The sequence below is a fragment of the Eutrigla gurnardus genome, assembly GCF_963514095.1.
Source record: "Eutrigla gurnardus genome assembly, chromosome: 1".
Classification (NCBI taxonomy): domain Eukaryota; kingdom Metazoa; phylum Chordata; class Actinopteri; order Perciformes; family Triglidae; genus Eutrigla; species Eutrigla gurnardus.
The window spans coordinates 21,371,573-21,392,952 of record NC_139915.1 but is presented as its reverse complement, the minus strand read 5'-3'; the positions used below and the strand labels follow the sequence as shown (position 1 = coordinate 21,392,952).

General features: G+C 41.3%; 3 protein-coding genes across 5 annotated transcripts in view; 2 read left to right on the top strand and 1 right to left on the bottom strand.

Annotated features, from left to right (window-relative positions):
• The window catches only part of kif28 (kinesin family member 28), a 183,067-nt gene that overhangs the window by 125,032 nt on the left and 36,655 nt on the right, over positions 1-21,380 (bottom strand). The gene's annotated exons all lie outside the window — the stretch shown is intronic.
• On the top strand, positions 119-5,673 carry krtcap3 (keratinocyte associated protein 3). The gene is made up of 6 exons (XM_084010509.1): positions 119-236; positions 1,794-1,978; positions 2,418-2,477; positions 2,599-2,796; positions 2,993-3,127; positions 3,236-5,673. Exons 1-6 carry the CDS (start codon positions 224-226, stop codon positions 3,305-3,307), a joined length of 663 nt encoding a protein of 220 aa, XP_083866635.1. The 5' UTR covers positions 119-223; the 3' UTR covers positions 3,308-5,673.
• Positions 5,888-21,380, top strand: part of LOC311011776 (frizzled-3-like) — a 39,653-nt gene continuing 24,160 nt past the window's right edge. For all 3 annotated transcript variants that reach the window (XM_084006905.1, XM_084006904.1, XM_084006903.1), the window contains exons 1-2: positions 5,888-5,982; positions 6,971-7,910. In XM_084006905.1, the coding sequence (XP_083863031.1) occupies positions 7,530-7,910 (381 nt within the window). In that variant the 5' untranslated portion in view covers positions 5,888-5,982; positions 6,971-7,529. The remainder of the gene's footprint in view (positions 5,983-6,970; positions 7,911-21,380) is intronic.

Genomic DNA, 21,380 nt, shown 5'->3' with positions numbered 1-21,380 from the left:
TGACTGCTAGTGTTTCAATTATACTGAGACACAGACGTTTAGAGTTTTTTTTTTTAATGTGGCGCCCCTCAGCGTCCAGCGACACAGGTGATTCACAGGTGAGTTTCCTGACGTCATACAGGAAGTGGGCACAGGGACGTTGGGAGTTTCTGCTTCTGAGCAGTTACTCTAAAAAATAGGGTGTTAATCTATTAGAAGGGAAACACCTGAACACAGCAGAGAGATGTGCACTTTTGGTGAGTATGTCTAACATGACATGTAACTGGAGAAATGCCGTGATTTCGGTAGGTGACGTCATTGAGCCTTTATGTCCGACGCTAACTTTTCCTCCGCGGGTCTAACATCGCGCAGGCCCGCAGGCACTCTACTAACACTTGTAAGTTTATCTTTAAAGCATATTACCTGTCTATATTCAAGAAAAAGAACGAGAGGAGACGTCGCTGAAAAGTATCACGTGTGACCGCATTGCTTCCTCACATCTCAGTGCGACTCGGTACACAGCAAGTGTGTGAATGGAGTCTCTGTACGTAAACATATCCCTAAGCAAGCAGTGTAGTGTAGGATGATGCATGTTATAGGTTGATATTTGTGTTAATCAGAAATGTAATTGTATACCCCCTTTCCATCGGTTTAATGATGAGCAGACTTCCCATTCCCATTTTAACACGTATTCTGCATTTGTTGCAAGTTTCTAGTTTGTAATGTTTATTTCTGAGCATCCTTTACGCATGTAAATCATAACGTACACTGCCGACATTGTCTAATAATTCATCAAAGTCTCATTTTTGTTTATTTATTTACAGATGGAAATAAATGTATTTGCCACACAGATTTAAGGCATTTTGATGAAAATGCACAGATGTCTGCATGCAATATGTATTAGAGCCCGACCGATACAAATGTTTGTTGATTAAAAAATCTGATATTCCGATATATCGGCCGATATTTCAGAAACGCATAACAAAACATTAAAAGATTTCACTAACATTAGTTATTTAGTTATTTACGAGTCTTCACTAAAATAATATGATAATGCAGTTTAAAAATAAACTTGTTTATTTTACGGAACAGAGGAACATCAAAATATATTAAAGTTCTGATAAATAAAATGTATAAAAATACAAACTTAAGATATAAAATTTAAAGTCCTTTGAACAAAAACACAATAACAACAACAACCAAACACAAAGTTACCAGTATTAAAAGACTTGGTAAGCTTCATAAATATAACTTGACTGTTAAGACTGGAGACAAATTCTGTTAAGTTCTTCAAGGGTGTTTCGTCCGTTTTTATTTTATTTTTAAAATATTCATTTATTGGCCATTATTAATGCCGATACCCATACTAACCGATAGCTTGGAAAATGCCTGATATCGGCTCGCCGATATATCGGTCGGCCTCTAATATGTATAAAGCAAATCCCGTAATTTCATCACTAGATGGAAAGAAGTCATTCAGCACTCAACAAGATTGTTGATGTTTTAGGCTTATGTAAAACATTAGGCTACAAGTGGTCGATGTATAGTGATTGGACTTTTAAACACTAATGTTATTGACCCTTAAAAGTCCAGTGTTAGTCAGGATATATAGCACAGGTTTAATTCATATAATAAATAATAATGTTATGGGAGCAATTAAATTGTGTTTTTCATTGTGTACAACATGGGTGAAAGGTAACATCACTAGAAATCTACCAACCAAGCTGTTTTCAAACTTTTACTAGATATAATTTTCAAACAAGTTGTATCTAATAATGATAATATGTATTTTTTTTTGTGTTTCTGTCATCCAGATAAGGACAAAGGGCCAAGAAGGCTGATGAAAAAGGGATTGACTCTCATCCTGGTCGGACATATTAACTTCATTCTTGGAGCTATTGTCCATGGCAATGTCCTGCGCCACATTTCCAAACCTGACCAGCACATCACCACTGAATACACCGTAGCCAACATCATCTCTGTCACCTCTGGCCTGCTAGTGAGTCAATAGCTGAGACATTCATCCTTAGTTTCAACATCAAATCTGCAGTCTGCACCAAGAGGCTCATACGTTCACTTCAAATGTGCTTTGCACTGTTAGCTCTGGATAGTGTTGTGTATTTTCCTTAGCAATCAAGACTGAACTTGCCTATTATAAGGGAGCTGGTTTTTTAAACAAGTTAGTCGCTCCGGGGCAGGCTTCATTACAGTAAGGTATCAAATTAACTGGTAGCTGTTGATGATGAGATGGTATTAATGTCACATTTCTTTGAAATGCACTCCGTATCATGTACTCTACATGAGGTATTACATGGTTGAAATGTTATTACAGTCGAATGAATAATGCAGCGTTGTAATCATGCCTTTAGGATTATTACTTGTGGCACATAATTAAGAAACCCTGCTCCTGAAACAATCTTGTCATTTGAATTTTACAGAGCATTGCCACTGGGATTATTGCCATTGTGGTTTCAAGGAATCTTCCTGTGTTAAAACTGGTAAGAATTTAATTTGTTTTCAATTACTGATATCATCTCTTCAGTCATTCATACTGTGTTTACGCAATAGTTTCCTCTCCTTCTGGTTTTTATTTCGAATTATTTGTCCCTGTGTCTCCAGCAAATAGGTCTTCTAATTGCATCATTCCTAAATGCCCTGCTCTCAGCCGCATGCTTCACTGGGCTCCTCTTGGCCATTAGTATCACCGTTGCCCACAATGGTGAGGGTTTGATGCTGGGATGCAATGACACCGAGGTGCCCATCAATGCTCGGTCCCCTGTCAGTGCAAGATGCCCATTTGATACAACACGAATCTATGTGAGTGTAAACTCACAAATTTGCACCTCACTCCATCCTTTTGCACTTTCCCCACTGTTTCTCCTCAATTGGACCTTCAAAGCTGCAACATTTGAGGCATGACATTCCATAAAAGCAACACAGGAGAAATGTTTGACCTTGTATTGCTTTATTTCACAATTTTTCCTCTATGTTCCCCTCACTCCCTATCTCTCAGGACACAACCCTGGCGCTGTGGGTCTCTTGTGCCATTTTGACAGCAGTCGAGGTTGGACTGTCTGTCTGGTGCTTCATCGTCGGATTGGTTCTCAGAGGACTCACACCCTGTGGGAACAGCTACATCAAAGAACAGGTGTGTGTAACTGTTGTGTGTGTCTGTCTGAATCCCTGTCTGACTCCCCTTGTTCACTTGCTCATGATAAAACAGACTTAACACAAATTTTTCTTTTCTGTCTCCCAGTTAGAGGAAGAAGCTGAGTGTGCTCCCCACAGCCAACGCCTGATGGGACAGCACTTGAACCCTGACGCCTAATGGAACAAAAAAGTAGGAAGGGCTGTGTAGACAAGCACAGCTTAATGTCCTTGCTATACCTGTACTGAGACTGGTAGATTTAGCCGCTGCAGTCAGCTAGGTGACTGTCACTGTGGAACAGGAGTTCCCTGATTGACAGATACCAAATGGCTCTATTTCTTTTAAATGTATAAACCAAACTGTTTTATCTTGTTTGTGAACCATTAGAAGCATAAAGTTGGGTAAATGCCATTGCATCTGTACCTAATGAAACCCAGGGTAGTAAATGACAGTGACCCATCAAAAAAAAACTCACACAATGTACATTTCAGTCATTTCAGTACATTTGTCTTATCAGTATCTTATCAGTATCCATCCGTCACCGAGCCTACCTTATGTCATGTTTTTCTCACTGACTAACCTTTTTGTTTATGAAGAAAATACATTTCAATATCTAGCAAAGTTGTGTTCGCTGAATGGAGGTATATTTATGCTTTTATGAACTTATATCATATTTTATTGTTCTAAATGCTTTTAATATTGTACAGATTATAAAACCCTCTGTGGCATCTGAGATGCACCCAACAACCCATACTTGTCCGTTTGCCTGCATACAAGCTTGATGCCCACAAATAAGTTTCATCCAAGCTGCTTATCCACATTGGGAATGAGTAGTCATGTAATGTAGCCTACACTGCGTGATGTGTTTGCTATAAAATACCTTATCTTTATTTATATGCAGATATTTGACTTCAGTTTAAATTGGACAAGCTAAATTGCTCTTCTTATAAGTAGTTTGCATTATTAGATTATTATAAAGACAACTGCAGTTTCCACTGTGGCTTAATGTTGCAGGTACATCATTAACTGGTTTACCATACCACATTTTGACAAATGCACTGGCAAAATGACAAGAGAATGGAGAAACCGAAATAGCAAATTTAATTGGTTTTTGTGTAGTTACAGTAGGCTGTCATTTAGGTTCAGATTGCTAAAATGCAGCGTGAAGGATGTTTTTAGGAAAGATGCACTGAACTGAAAGTTATTTGGATTGCAGCATAGCTGTGTGGATTGAGTGCATTTACAGTATACTGTGGTTGATTGTCAAGTGGGTTCATATGAAGAGGTTAAACTAGTATGTGGGCCAATCGCTTCAGATGGCACAGACATCCCCCCCAACCCCCCACCCCACAACTCAGTGACAGAGAAGATCAGCGTTGAAACGGTTAATCTAATGCCATGCTCAATTGTGCAGAAGGGAATCATCGCACGCAGTTCTAATCCTCGTGCTGTAAGGGATAAATATTGACATAGTGCTGACTGATCCGATACATTTCCAACAAATCTGTTTGGCCATTTCAGTCAGTATGCCGTTGATGTCATACTGTTAACTTATGGAATTTATATTTAAAATCACAAGATGAATATGAAGTAAGTGTATTGTGGTATCAGGACAAATGAACTGAATTCAAGGATTCAATGATTGTTGTGATATTGTAATTATGCATTTCTTTTCTTTTTTAATTTTCACAAAAACAAAGGCTTTTCTGAAATTATTATTATCATTTGGTTCTTGGGAACATTGTTTCCTGAGAAGTAATGGATCAGCCATATTTGTGGTTCAACCAGAATGCAGTTGATTTATAAATGTACCACAATTCATATTTTTATTTCAGAAATCAGAAATCTAGCAAATCACGAATTTGTAAAATTGTTACTTTGATTGTCATTGATAACATAAGCTTGTTGTATTTTCTTGATTGACTTTAAAACCTACATTTCAGACATTGTTTTAAAAAAATGCATTGATTTGACTTGGCAGACTTAAAGTGCACTTATCCAGCTAAATTGGTAACCCAAAATATGGCTGTAAACTCTGTAAAAAAAATTCCCATTATTTGCTTTATGGTTTTCTAGCCCTCTATACATTAAATGTATAATTTTTAATAAAGATTTTGAATAATGCTACCTTTAGTTGTTTTCTCAGTTTTAGTTTTACCTGTCCATATTATACTTTTAGTTCATATCTTTGATACAGATAGACTGCTGTCCCTCCTTGCCCTAGAAGGGATCAGTTAAGTGTCTCTGCCTTCACTTCAGTGGCAGACTGTCATGCGTGGGGTCCTGGGTTGGATCCCATTTAACACGAAAATGGCATTCACATGACCTTGAGAATGATGTGGAGTGGTGAAAGTGAAAAATCAAAAATGTACCATGGTTGTACGAGCTGTAAAGGTATAACTCATTAACATTTGAATGTCAAATTAGGTGGCTACACAGTCACAAAGAAACCTATCACCTCTGCAAACACAGTTTCCTACTTGCCTATGTTTTGTGTTGTCCACTTGTTAAAAACAAATGATAATGGTAATTAAAATCATGCCAGATTCATGGTCCATCTCGCCCTGTTATTAAAGTGAAATATCCAGTTTCTCGCCAACAAATACCTACCGGTATTTATTTATGTCTATCAGGAGGCTGTTAACCTGCAGAATGCAAACGGACTGTGGGCCAATTTAGTCTGTCCCTGCGCGCGGTCCCAGTGAATCCGCGTGCACGACGTGTCGGCTGCTGCTGCTGCTGCTGCATGCTGCAGGCAACCAGCTGCAAACGGCGTAACAGCGAAGTACTGCAGTACGAATGGAGCCGGTGAAGCCGAGGAGCACCCGAAAACCGCTCGTTATTCTCCACACAAGGTAAAACATTTCCAATTGTAACGTCAGACGGTGTCTACGCGAGCCGTTTAATTAATCCGCGTCAGTAAAACAGGACGGACTTCGATTGTAAAGGCTTTTTTTTTAAGGAGTCATGCGCACAAACAGCGCGGTTTTGGGGCTGAAGACGCTGCGGTGACAAACACACAGCTCCCGAGATTGGAGCTCTCTGTCACCGTGTGTGATTCTTGTTTCGACACGGGGAGAAGATGCCTCACTGAAGCCTACCTTTTTTCTTTTCTTTTTTAAGGGTTTGCGCTTTCCAAAACTAGCCAGTTTCCCCCTCGAGTGAGAGCTAACCTGACCAGTAATGTTTACCGCACGTTAAAAAAAGGTGTTCGGCGCAATTTAACCTGATCAATTTAGGCTTAACGCTAGCTAGCTATCTAAATGTCGGTGGAATTCGCGCTAAGTTAGCTTCGTGTCTAACGGTCGAATGAGAGCAATTTGACGCAGGTACAAATAATAACTCAACAAATGGAAACGATTGCTTGTTATTTTATTCCAGTAAGTAGGTATATTTTTGTTAAGTTTGCCATGTAGTCAACCATAAAGGCGAACCGAGTCGCAAGAGTGTGAAACATCGCAGGGGAACGCCACTGTTGCCCGGCCAACCTCACACAAACATGAGAGCGGTGTCTGATCATCCGCAGGTGTAACGTCCACATTAACGGCTTGAAACCCGAAGCCCCACTAGTTGCTAGTGTATGAGTGGTTTGCGTTGAACGTGTCTTCAATAGTCTGCGACGTGAACTGCGTCTGACCCGCCCGCCTACGCAACGCTCATGGACGTGTATCATCTGACGTTGCAGGTTTAATAAATTAAATGCATGCCTACCTACCGCGGGCTCGTGTAGATTTGATCAGATATTTTAATTCCAACTGGTATTGCGGCGAGGGTGTGGCTGATACAGTACAACTGTAGTCTGCTCTCTTTGACCCTTCTTCTTTGTGTGTTTTAAACCTGCAGGACCTGCTTGATGGATCCACTCCAGTGTGGTTACTGCATGTCCAGGACGGGATTTTGTTTCTCCCAGAAGAATTGGTCAAATCGTTTGGAGAATATTAACCTTTTGTGAGCTCGACTCTTCTTTCAAACATCACAAACACATAGAGCCAAATAAAAGAGAAGTACAGTTGGCCCGGAGGAGTCCTCCAGGAGACAGCTGCCAGTGGATCTGTTAACTCATCCACATGCTCTCAGTGTGAGGATGGGACAAGGAGAATCTGTCTTTGACCATGGGATTAAGAGGATGTCGAGAGAAACCATATGTTTTATAAATGAGGAGCAATTCTGAGGAGGCACTCCAAGAAAAGCAAATACTACAATGACTGGGGAATTCAAAGACTGATACAGAGAGCAGCTCAATCGTGGCCCTACAGATGAATTGGGACTCCACCGCATGTGCAGGGTACATATACAACGTCCACCAGCCTTTCCAAATTCCTTGCTTTTATCTCCACCACAAACACTAAAAATGGACTCAATTGCTTCTAATGTTGAGATGCTTTAAAATATAAATTCCTGCATGTCTTCAGGGCAATCTGTTGGTTGTCTGGGTGATGATAAAGTCATCAGACTGAGCCACTGTCGAAAAATGTCTAACATTAAGGTACACACACCTGTAGGAAGAGGATGTATGAAAGACTGGCTTTCAAAAACTACAACAATCTACTGTGGACAATGGGTTCCTGTCCGTTCTTCTGTCCTCCTCATCCCTATCTTCCTACTCCTCTTCTTTGTGGTTACACCTGCTCTGTCCATTCATATGGAGGCCATAGAGAGCCACAGTGAGTTCAGCTGTGAGCCCATCAGACTGAGAATGTGCCAGGATCTGCCTTACAACACCACCTTTATGCCCAATCTGCTCAATCACTACGACCAGCAAACGGCCGCACTAGCCATGGAGGTAGGTTGTTTTGTGTTTGGCATTCAGTCGATGCATGCTTTGTGTGTGTTACGGCACATGGGGGAAATGGAGAGCTAGCTGCTACCGTGAATTGGAGATAGGTGGAATTACATATTGTTTGTTTAAAAAAAACAACAACATGGAACATCATCAAGGAATCAAACATTACATCACCACCTAAAACAAACACATGTCTTTGTCTTGATGACAAGGTGCAGAAATTATTAACAACTACAAAACAACAGCATGCAGAGTTTTTCATCATTGTGGCATGCACCTGCCAAGGCCAAAAGGCTTTACTTGCAGTGTAATGACAGTGTGAGAGATTAGGATGGCTCATATATGATCATGTCTATAAGGAAAATTCCTGAAATATCTCAACAAATATTGTTGGCTGAGATCAAAACATGCTGCACACCTTTGGCAAATGTGTGGTTTTATTTACTTAAACAAGGCAGGGTTATCTTTTGAGCTCTGTTAATAATTATGGTCAATTCATAGACGCAGAGACACCCTCTGCAAATATAAGACTAAACAACCTATCAATAAGCTACTCACCAATATCCTTTTTCCTCAGAGTACACTGAGATGGTTTGCACAGAAATAATGGAGAGGCCTTAAAGAAAAAACGTCAACCTAAATAATCCATCAGCTATAGTGGAACAAATTGCATACACAGAAGACTTCAAATGAAGCAGCTTTCACACAGGCATGGAATATCAAGGAGTTAACGGCAGGAATGAAACAGTTGAGAAAAGGTGATAGTGGATCTACACTGCTCATGTTACAGCTCTGTCCTCTCACTACATGTTACTGTTCCTGGTAGACATAGATGAATGTGTATGTACCCAGGCACTCATGACCTTTCTTGAGTGTGAATAGTACAGACGGTCTTAAGGTGCAATCTGAGCAGCAGCACTCAGAGAATTTAAAAAACCCCGAAAGCAATAGGTGGTTTTGTGATTGATTACATTGTAAGGGCATTCGTTTTAAACAAAAATGGTGCTGCCATACACACTGTCCGAGTGCAACAGTAGACTACACCATCTGTCGATATCATATTACCTCTTTTTCCTTCTCCTTTGTTATTCCCAAGACAGGGAGATAAAGCACAGAGCAAGATGTTGCACAATACCTAGACAGTAATAACCTGTTTGCAGGTTTGAGTATTTGACAGTAACAAAGGCTGTGTATGGCACTATATTTTGGATCTGGACATATTTGAGTGTGTTAGTTGTACAGAATTAAAATACTGTAGGACTACCTAGTAATTTCCCCAACAATAAAACAAGATAATTATGTAAAAAAAAAAAACAATGAACATAAACTACAAAATCTTTTTGTAGACAGGGCCCAGCCTGTTAGTAAGAAAATTGGGGTAAGTTGTTTTAATCTCGACCAAACCTTTTAAATTGTTGTTTTTGTGTGTCTTTGTCCATCCAGATGTCTTAGTCCCACATGCTGATTGCCCTGGTTTCACTCATGTGTTGGCTACCATGTATACATCTTGGTTTAAGGAAGGAGGAATAGGGAAGGATATTAAATACAGTGAGGTGAACTAAATTTGCTGTTCATAGTTGGCATATTAAATTAGCCCCGTTGAAAAGCAGATGAATTTGGACATGGCTATGGTTGGCTCAGCATGTTGTGTGTTTAATCTTAGGTTGTTGTTGTTTTCTTACAATTTAGTTAATATAATGTTGTTGTCCCATGTCAAAACCAGATTAATTTAAGACAAATGATAAAAACCAAACTGCTCCTCGAATATTTAATAACAGGAGGGGATTTCTCGCATTTACTCATGTCAAAATATGACGTTTAGAAGAATCACTATTGTCTGACTCTCCTTTTGTCCCTAAAAAAATAGAGGAATTAAGATAGACAGCTTTATTTAGAATTGACAGGCATGCATTTTGAATTTGCCATCTGTATGTTTTGAATGAACGATGACACTATTGAGTCAGGATTCACTCTGCACATTAGGACCATGCAAATGTTCAAATCAAGTCAATTCCCCATGCCATGCCAGAACATGCTGTGTCAGGGATTGGAAGAAGCATCTGTTGTTGAACTTGATTTGACCCAGATGAAGAAGCAGCCAAGGAACTGACACCCTCAGTCCCTCCAGTCATGGAAGAGATGGCTTTCTGACGATAGTGGAGTAGCAACATGAACTCTTTGAGTTGTCCTGCTCTGCTCGGCTTTGACCAGGCATGGTAGTCCTGGTGGGAACCCTGGAGGAAATTCAATAATATCTCGTATAACAGTGTGTGTGTGTGTGCGTGCGTGCGTGCGTGCGTTCATAGAACTAAACATGTACTGTGCACAGGCTTATGTAACTGCTTGAAATAATAGTGTTGAAAAAAGGGTTATTTTTATAAGCATTATACGTTTCGTTTAGTCACTTATTACTTTAGTGAATAGACAACCACTACTAATTTATTGTGGTATTTTCAGATTTAATATTGAGTGGCTTCAGCCTTCACTTTCATATCTACCTGTAGACAGAAAGCTAATGTTCCCATGTCCCTTTTACAAAACGACAGTTGAGAGTTTGTGTGTGTGTGGGAATTGTACTGGTAACAAAATGTAAAATAAACAACTGCTGCCAAATCAGCGTGACGTATTTCAGATGCCATAACGAAACTGGAGCCATTGTCGGCAGCTGTTGTAGTCTCTTTTTGGGTCATATATCGCATGATGAATCTTTGCTCTGCCTCATTGGCAAAGCTTTCGTGTCTTGGCTTCTTTTTTTTTCTTTCTTTTTTTTACAAATACTATTGAGCTGTCATGTTACTTTTATTTTTGTTGTGAGTTGTCTTGAAGCCACAGATTGAGCCATATTCAAGCCTTGGATTAAAAACATTTACACCATGCTCTATTTTAGATAGTGTGGAAATGTGCCTTCGGTGACTACGCAGATCCTACTGACATTGGAAATACTGCTCTCCTTATTCCTTTTTAGATGTCAAGCTAAGCCAGAAATGGATTATCCCAGAGTGTGTGTGCATGATTAACATACTAGGCCTCATTTATTATTTGAGTGACAGGCTCAAGGTACAGAGCAGTATGTTTCTAGCATTAATTGCTGAGCCTGCTAAGGGTTAACTGTACACTGGTAGTTTCTCTGTGTGTGTGTGTGTGTGTGTGTGTGTGTGTGTGTGTGTGTGTGTGTGTGAGAGAGAGAGAGAGAGAGAGAGAGAGAGAGAGAGAGAGAGAGAGAGAGGATGTTAACGGTGCCAGCTGTCATCTCTCACTAGTGGTAACTAGCTGCTAATCTCTCTCTCAGTCCCACAATGAAGACATTGATTCCCACAGTCCAACTGCCACCCCATCTGCCACAATAGTCAATTAAACCCGAGAGAAGGCAGTTAGAGAGACTGAAACATAAGAGGGGAGAGTGGAAGTGAAGGGAGATGAAATTAGAGTGGGAGATTGTATGAAATAATTTTTTCCAAAACATTTTTGTGTGTGTGTGCACATGTGCCCTTGTATGCATTTTTTTTGCCTGCTCCCAGAGGATCTGCTGAAGGTTGTGACATAATTTGAGCTCTCTGCATGTTAGACACAGAGATTTAGTCATATTGCATCATTGGGATTGTGTGTCTGCGTGAAGAACTGATCACATAGAAATTCAAAATTACATACAAAGTTTATATTACAATGATATATAGCCTGGTGCTTCCTACAACACTGTTTTTCAGCATTGTTTGAAAAAATATAATTGTGTTAATGATACAAATGAATTAGGAAAGGCAGGTTATTTCTGTATAGAGGTTCTGATGCAGTAACAGATGCAGAATATGGTGGAGAAGAGGGGATATTTGTATAGGTGCACTGTATCTTCAAACAAATCTCAAGGCAATTATGAAACAGAGAACATTGTTGTCCTTTGTTAAATATATAAATAAATAGTTGGTGTGCCTAAGGCCTCTATCTCCCAGATGTCTGCTTGAGCAGGGAGTTTCCCCTTGAGGTAATTAGTAGATATTTGGCTTTCTGCACTGGAGTTTCATTCTGGTGTAATTAGGTTAGATAGAGCATATTTTCAGCCATTAACAATTTGTGAATAAAAAAAAACAGAGGCTTGGTTTTAAATCTATCAAAGCCCAACATTTGTTATTTTTCCCCATTTGTTCTTGTCGTTTAGAGTCAATGCCTTTCTCTGAAATATTTTCTCTGTAATTGACAAAAACGGGAGCTCTGCGGTTTAAGAAGCTTGTAATGTCACAGAGTATGTAACGGAGTTGAAGTACAAGCTAAGATTTGTTTTTTTTAAAACTACACAGCAGAATGGTATTCTTTGCTGACAATATACCTCATTGAATTTGCCTGGACAATTCCGGCACACTCTTTTGTCATTTGGGTCCTGGAGTGAAAGAGATTAGAGTCCCTGCTCAACAGTCATTCAGAGAAAGTCTCTTTTGGGCTACAATAGAGCACACTGTTTATAAAGCAAATAGACAGCAACCCTAGCCCTGAATGAAGGGATCTAGAGCTGGCAGTCTCTACATTTACATGCCCACTAAGACCAGGTTATTGGGAAAAATGAAGTCTAGGCAAGGATTTTTTGTGTGTGTGCATTTGCGTGCAAGGTGCACTGCTATTACCTGATTACTATGAAACCCACCTTTGCATACAGCTGATGGAAAATCAGCGTCGACGCGTCGATGACGTCGACGCGTCGACTTCAAAATATCGTCCACATCATATTTTGTCGTCGACGCGTCGCCTCGCACACGTGGGTCACCCACGACCTCCTCACAGGATTGCCAACAAAGCCCTGCAAAAAGCCCAAATAAATACATTTTGGCCCAAGCGCAAAGGCGTCGTTATTAGCAGTCTTTGCCAAATGGAGTTGGCATACCACACCAGCACAACAGCGATGTCGGAGCATCTAAAGCCGCATTCACATACGTCGCTACTCGCCCCTCGCTTTCTCGCCCCTCGCTTTCTCGCTCAATTCTACTCGTAGAGTCACTCACAGCGGAGACACCCCCTTGTCTCTCGTAGAGTACTAACTTTGGCTAAATTAATTTCACGTTTGTGTAGTGTGTTGTGCAGCTTGAGTTCTGTGCGCTTCGGTAGTGCTAGCTAATAGGGTTGCTCATCTCTTTGTGATAAACGGTTCGATATGCATCTAGATACACAGGTTACAATTCGATTCAAAAACGATATTTTTTATTACAGACCGATTCAATTCGAATCGATTCCATACAGTGTAAGAACGATACGATTCGATTCTACGGTTAATATTTGTTGTAGATATTTTTATTAAATAAAGATGCCGATTCTATGAGTGACAGTACAATAGTTTCTTTTCAAATATGTAAAATACCACATATCCCCAAACATTGTGGCTGTATGGCACTGGCAAAAAAAAAAAAAACGTGTAGTGTCGTGGATAGGGATGTCCCGATCCAGCTTTTTGCACTTCCGATCCGATACCGATATTGTAGCTTTTAGTATCGGCCGATACCGATACCGGCCGATCCAAGCATGTATTAAAGATTAAAAATGCCGGTTGATGGAAATTATCCAAAATTAGGGGCAGGAAAAATATGGCTGGAAAATGATGAGCATCACATTAATAGCTACAGATACTGTAAAACACTACAACGACATGAGTGCATATATTGTCTTATTTTATCAAGTAAAATATAAGTTATAGGTTTACTCAACAGCCTAATAGTTCATAGAAATTCAGGTAGAAATAGGTTAACTCAGAGTTCCACAGCTTATCAAAAACAATCCTCCCCCCACAGGGGGTCCCTTGCTTTGCATTCACACTGCTCCAGCCCAAACGGGCTTTAGCCCGTACACACGTCATCACGTCCTAATAATACTACACACAATATGGCTTGATGTTGTTTTGAAGGAGTGCATATATTTATCAACAACACTCTACCTGCATCAGCGCATGTGCGCACGAGCGGATCTGTGCGAGCAGGCAGCAGCGGAACAACAGCTTATCAAAATACAGTGTCAACTCCGTGTTTTCAAAGTATAAAGCGACATCGTGGTGGTTTAACGAGGCGGAACGGCATCAAAACAACATCAAGCGCGTAAAGTACACGAAGAAGAACGTAGCGGGAGCGCGCGGCGAGGATTGTTGTGGCTGCGCGTTTTGCGGAGCAAGTCTACTGTGCTACGCGGAGGCGCTCCTAATGTAAATGTTTATTGATTTATGAATGAATTGATAGGTGGCTTATTTTTGGCATATTGATTTTATGGCCTGTACAATGGTAGGGGAAACACTGGACATGCACACAAGTCCGTCTTGTTGTTTAGTGGATGCTGGACAGGTCGCGAGGTGTGCGCTAGGTGTGCTGGAAAACGCGGACCGGACTTTGGGGAAAAACGGAAAAAAACTGGAATGGATTACCTACATCGGTGCGCTGGAAAACACAGACCGGAGTTTTGAAAAATGCATTTTTTGCTAATATTGGCGGCCGATCCGATCCAAATATCGGATCGGGACATCCCTAGTGTGTAGGGACCTCACCATCAGGACTACACAACGCGGCCTACACGGAGGCCCAGAAGCCTTCACATGCGGTCAGAACAAAGGGACAGAGGGAGTAATAAAAAACTGCAACCGCCATTTTGGCTTAACTTCTCACCCAGGTGCGAAAGAAAGAAAAAAAACTGGATTGGGAGTCCGGATCGGGATTTTCCCGTGCAGGCCGATCCGATATCGATATGCATTTTTTGCTAATATCGGCGGCCGATCCGATCCAAATATCGGATCGGGACATCCCTAGTCGTGGACGCTACCCGTGCTGCGGCCGCCTCTTGTGGCGCAAGTTGAGACACAAGCGATTGACATTCAAAGCCATCCGTCTCTCACGTGCGGTCGTGGAGTGCCTGCGGTCACACGGCAGCGTCGCAGCCGCCTACCTGTGCTGCGCCCGCCTCTCCACCTCCACCTCCTCCATGTTCCGTGTTGTCCCTTGTTTATAACTCATACAAGCTAGCCAGCTACGGCGTTTCGCGGGCAGCTTCAGCTCTCGCGTTGTTTTAGAGACGCTGGTGTAATGCCGCCAACTGCATCAGAGTCTCACGATACCTGATATTTTGTGTGTATGTATACATACACACAAAATATTATGATTTCTTATTGGATTGCAGGGAGTTTAACACTTAATCGCAATATTTTATATGGTGTCCCCCTATTTCTCTTTACTGATGCCATCTATGCCCCTTAAAAGTGCCTTCCAAATCATATTTCCCTGTATTATATTTATGTTTAATTTCTCATGTTTGGTTAGGGTATTATTTTGCCACATTGCTGCAGTCATGTGGCCTGTGGTGGGCCCCAAGTCAAAAGTTCAAAAGACAACAATGAACTATGATGAACTGACAGGCAGGCAGTTGCATACTTAATCGCTGTGAAAAGAGAGCCTTTCTTATCCCACAAGACCACCCTCGTTTTATAACTCCACCTACTCCAGAAAGCAGTACTGATCGAAGTAGTTTTTAAAATTACTATTAGTAATATACTTGCCAACAGTTTGTACTTGTTTTTCTTAATGGAAGGATTTGAGCTTGTTGTATATGTTTATCACACTGAGAGAACAATGAAATTAATTGCGGTATTGCTGGTATTTATGAGGTACAGAGGTAGATACATTTATCTGTGGGAGTCACAAAAAACAGGAGGAGGGATAATGCAACGAGAAAAAAATTGGACAGTTTGCACAGAAATGTCAGACAATATGCATGAAGAAATACTGACAGAGTGACAATTTGTGTGAAGTCTTTAGACCCAGCTGTCTCCGGTGTTTGTGTTTCTCTCAGTATGGGGTCCTGTCCTTCAAAATAGGACTGCTCTGTTCAAGTAGGGCCACCCTGGGGCCACCAGGTCCCCACAACAGAGAGAGTTTCTGTGTGCCAAATCTGGAGAGATTGAAGCTTGTGATGCTTAAGTGTGGTCTGTTGTGTTTTTTTTTCTTTGTGTGTGTGTGTGTGTGTGTGTGTGTGTGTGTGTGTGTGTGTGTGTGTGTGTGTGTGTGTGTGTGTGTGTGTGTGTGTGTGTGATTACGAATGAGAGAATACCGGTTTATAGAGGTGTGTTTTTGTGCGTGTGTGTGTGTGTGTGTGTTCGGTGCATCTGAAGAGGCTGATTACCCTATTCACTCTGGCAGAGACAGACAAGTCCTCATTCAGTTTAAAGGCTTCCAATTATTTCAGTTGAACTCTTGATTATCCTGCTTATTCCGACAGTCTATTGAAGCTGCCAGCCCAAATGAAGCAATCATTTATTTATGCACAGAACAAAGGCACTGCCTGGTGCTGTTTTTTTGGCAGAATGTTCCCATCAGCATAGCTGCTACTTATCCAGCCTCACAATGCCAAGTAAAGAGAGCTTTTAAGAAAGATTGGAGATATTTTGCATTGCTCAACTACTGCTCTGTAGCCCACAGTAAATATAATACTACATTTTGCTATTAACATATGAAGCCATGGTGTGTGTGGCTTAAATTGCCCAACCAATTCACACTCATCTTTGTGTGCTGGGACAATAAATAGTTGTAGTATTCCCTCATCAACATACTTCAGGGAAAAAAGTGTCCGTTTCGAATTATTGTTTGAATTATTGCTAATATATTTTATGTAAATTTACTGTGACTAATGACCTATTCGACTCAACATTTTAGCTCTAAAGTATACATGGAGTTTGCCAAGCACTTTGTTCTACATTATTCGTCCGATTATGCACCTGTGCAACCCTTTGTTATTCTCTCCCTCCATCCAAACTCCTCTCACATCCTGGTATTAGTGATGTATTGAAGACGGTGCAGGTCCATCTTTCTCCCTACTTTCGTTTTTAGGGGTGTGAATCTAGGGCTTCACTTCGATTTGATTCAGTAACTCTTAACCAAAATTCTATATCCATGAAATAAACATGCAATAATGTGAGTGAGACCTGTATTCTTCTGAAAGGTGAAACAATAAACAGAAAAAAGAATTACTTATTAAACATTTATTCTATAAACAAAAGTAGTCCTGCATAATATTTTATGCTGAGTACAAAAATGTAATTAAACATTGCTCAGTTATTTTGAACATTATTCAATTGGCTACATGCTGGCAGGGGAGAGAGTCTTAAGTCTTAAAACCATAATCATAGTTAAGAAACGTGATTCATAAGATTTAACGCATTAATATTGATTATTGGTGAAGCCAAATCGATTCATTCTATTTAATTATTTTAGCAGATCGATTTAGTTGAATCAATAGGACTGACAATCGATTCATCGATGCAGCACATGAATCATTACACTACTATTCTTTTTATATTTATGTAGTCCATCTGTTTTTCCCCTTTCCAGTCCTTCCAGATGTTTGTGTCACATCTAACTTGGGCTGCTCTGTATCCTCCTGCTCCCCTGACTACGTGAGTGACGTAAAGTATAGTATAGTATAGTCTATATTATACGTGCGTTCTATTGGTTTGGAGCCCCACAGGGTTCAGCTCTGATAAGGCACATAAATATAGGTTATCCATGTCTTATAGTCTTAATCTGAACCCATGATCCTGCCTGGGAACTGTGTTTGTGTGCATGTGTGCGTGTGTGTGCGTGTGCGTGTGCGTGTGTGCGCGCAAGTCTAGTGAGAGATGTTTAACCCTCACTGTTAAGCCAACTTTAACACTACTATACACACAAACACACCAGTGATCCCCTTCTCACGCCATGCCACTAAACACAAGGGATCTCGAACATTTTCAGCATACTGCAGGTCAGAACCAGCATCAGCATTAAGAGCTTGAATGCTACTAATTGCGCACTTATTGGTACACATGCAACTCTCAACTCTTCCAAAAAAGCTCTCATATAGTCCCATTTTTAAAACCTTTTAAATTATTGCCAACAAAGAATAGCTGGACTGCAGATATGTTTCATTTTCATATTAGAGCACAGTGTGACTTATATTGCCATCTCCCATGCTGAAAACCTCCCATGCTGCATGGTCTGCAAGTAATTTTATTTCTCCGTAGATTGTCAAAGTAGCTCTACTGCATGTGGTTCACTTCTGCTAGTTTGCATTAATTTCCTGTCTAGTCCTCCCAACACTAGTCCAACCCCAGCATCCCAATCACTCTGTGACTAATCCAATTAGTCCAAGTCAACCTCCTTTTCAACTTCCAGAAAAAAAAATATATATATATATATATATATATATATATATATATATATATATATATATATATTCTTTCTTTCTTTTCTGGAATAATATATATATATATATATGGGATGTGTAGAGTGTAAGAGTGTAAACCAAGGCTTAAAAAAGCCATCACTGTAAAATAATCCCACACAGCTGACATTTTTATAGATAACTTTAAATTCTTAGTGGGACATGCACAGACAAGTCCGTCTTGTTGTTGTTTAGGGGATGCTGGACAGGTCGCGAGGTTTGCGCTAGGTGTGCTGGAAAACGTGGACCGGATTTTGGGGAAAAAACTGAAAAAAACTGGAATGGATAACCTACATCGGTGCGGTTTTGAAAAAAAACTGGATCAGGAATCCGGATCGGGATTTTCCCGTGCAGGCCGATCCGATATCGATATGCATTTTTTGCTAATATCGGCGACCATCCCATATATTTATATATATATATATATTTTTTTTTTTTTTTCGATTCCTCGAATGCTGGAAATTGCAGGTTTTTGAGCGTTTATGTAAGTGGTAAGCAGATGGATATGCACAGACGGCTTGGAGGGTGTGAGAACATGTGTGGGTGCTATCCAATTTATCTCCATTGTCACACTCTTGGCTCCCCATCTACATCTCTATCATTTCATTTGACCCTCTCTCCTATGCCTCTCAGTTTCTTTTTACTCTCACTTTCACACTTCCTGTGTCTCTCATTGTGTGAGGTTGTTTGCTAGACTCTTTGGGTGGTTTCACCTCTTAAAGGAGTCTTAGCACAATGCGTTTGTGGGTGCATGTGTGTGCATCTGCACACGCATGTGCTTTCCCTATCCTCAACAAGCCATGGTCCTGTGAGAGCCATCACATCACCTGTTGCCATGGTAGATAAATAGGCAGAGGCGGAAGGGGAGGGAGACAGACAGGCACGGGAGGAGAGGGAAATTGGATGATGAGTGCATGTTCTGGAATAAACCGAGGAGGGAAAGGACTGGTAATAAAAGGGAAAGAGAGTAATAGGAGAGTCTTACTGGTGGCTTAGTCACTGTTTGAAAAATCCACAAGTGCTTTTTGTGATCTGTGATATTTGCAGTCAAAGCCATGTAATCATGGAAAGACATGTACTTGAAAGATATAATGTCTCCACCCACACCAAGGCTTCCATTGTGGAGTGGAGACACAGAGCAGCCTTTAAGTCAACCTGTAGTTTTTGCTGTGTTCATTTTTGCCTGGCAAAGGCAGAAATGATTTAACTAGAGAAAGTAATTTCAAACTGAATTGAAGGTGACTGACCACTAATAACTAATATTTTCTACACCTGATTGGATGAACACAATAGTCTTTAGACTACCTTTCACCTAAAGTACCCTCATCTGAGCTTCACATTGAGTTGATGTGTTTGTCTTCATTAATTCAACAGGACTTTGAAAATACACTGGGGGTGTACCAAATGGTAAATATATTTTAACAATTGGGAGCTGAACAAGAGATGGAATAGAACTGGGTGAAACCACTGACTGAAGAGAAACTCAGAGATAAGGACAGTGGTGAAAAGGTGCACTGGGTTAAGACATGAAGAAGAAAGCAGAGGGGAGACAGAACATGTTACTTAATAGTTTGGTTTCACGTGATGTCACAGGGCTGCATCGCGAACGCGCTAAATCCAGATGGATGGCAGGAAGTGAAGTCTGCCCATAGAACTGCCGTGTGAAAAAGTCAAGATGCCCATGTTTTGTGTAGTTTACGGCTGCTACAATCGTTCTACCCATGAAAAGGAAAATGTTTTTTTTAGAGTACCAAAGGCTGTCGTCCATAAAGGTGAGAATTGTAAAAAGCTCACAGAATAACGCTGTAAAAAGTGGATTTTAAACCTACGTCTGCGGGTCTGAGGGTCGCTTTACTATCAATATGGAATGCTCGCGTTCTCCGCTGCTGGGGCAGTCGCAGGCACCAGTTGCCTTCGTCCCTCTAAGTTCAGACTTCGGGATGCCCGGTGCGGTGCTTGGGCCCGTCTCGGGCTCACCTGCCTCTCCGATCGGCGCACTCCCCCCTCCTTCCCCGACCCTCGGGCCGGGGATTGGCGCCCGTCGGGCCCGCATGAGTCGGGCGCGGCTGCCAGTGGACTACCCATCTCCGTGCTGACCGCGTTACGCATACGCAAGTACGACGGTGCGGGGGGCGGTCGGGGTTCGCGGGTCGCGTTGGCGGACCCTCCTCCTCCGCCTCGGGGTACCCGATGCCTCAGTCTGTGAGCCTCCCCCCACCGGGAGCCACGTCCCTCGCTCCAGAAAACTGACTCATCTTCATGAGGTACGGGTCACGCCCAACATATTTTCTTACTAATTGTTTGTATCGTATTCTAGAAACTGGCTCTAAATCCCTACAATACGGACTCTCTGGAACGGTTTCCTCCATAGACGTAGTCGGCATTTTTACTTCCGGACAGCCATTTGGAAAGCGCGCCCCCTTAAAGCGCCATCACAATCACGTGACTGAAACCAAGCTATAGTTTCTGACAAACGATAAACGATAGGATGAAACGTAGGAGAAGTCAATGAATGCCGATGTTGGAAGAGAAAGTGGAGGAGGACAAGTGCATGTCAGCATAATTGCCGGGAGTAAATGGGAGGCAAGGAAAATAAGAGATGAATACAGGAGAAAAGATAGGAGGAGAGGAGGAGGGGAAGTGAACGTGAAGGGGAATGCCATTACCGGCTTTGTCCAGTCCTGCTGACTGAACGATGGATGGACACGGATAAACGAACAAATGAATTAAAGAGGGAGAGAATGTGAGCGAAGGGTGCCCCTTTCTTAACTGTCCTTTCAGAGATTAGGGAGGAGAGCATCGCGGTCTGTTCATTTAATCTATTCATGGCCAATGCCTGTCTCTCTCACGAGCCTGTGAGAGGAGTGAAGAGGCAGGCACATAGCCACGAGTGTGTGTGTGTGTGTGTGTGTCTTGTGGTGTGAATTTGTCTTTGAACACATTTATGTGTGCATTACTGAGCGAGAAAGTAGAAAATGTTACTTGATCCTAAATCCAACCAATGAAAGTGGGGAAGAGCATCAAGAAAGAAAACGGTGCTTAGAGAATAAAATGGAGATGAGCTGGTGCGAGGAGAGGGAGATGGAGGGATCATGTGATTGCTATGTAATTTATGAACTGGAAGATGCACTTCTCTTACGCTGTGTAGAGAGAGAGAGAGAGAGAGAGAGAGGGACTAAGAGACTGTAATTGGCTGCAATGTATGGATGCAATGACGGAGGAAGCAGTTCATATTTTGAGTGCGAGGAGGGAAAAATAGAGGGATAG

Bases quoted from the DNA above. Each gene is read 5' to 3' on its own strand.
- krtcap3 (XM_084010509.1), top strand. The intron at 2,478-2,598 runs GTAAGAATTTAA...CTGTGTCTCCAG, and splicing joins ATCTTCCTGTGTTAAAACTG to CAAATAGGTCTTCTAATTGC. The intron at 2,797-2,992 runs GTGAGTGTAAAC...CCTATCTCTCAG, and splicing joins TTGATACAACACGAATCTAT to GACACAACCCTGGCGCTGTG.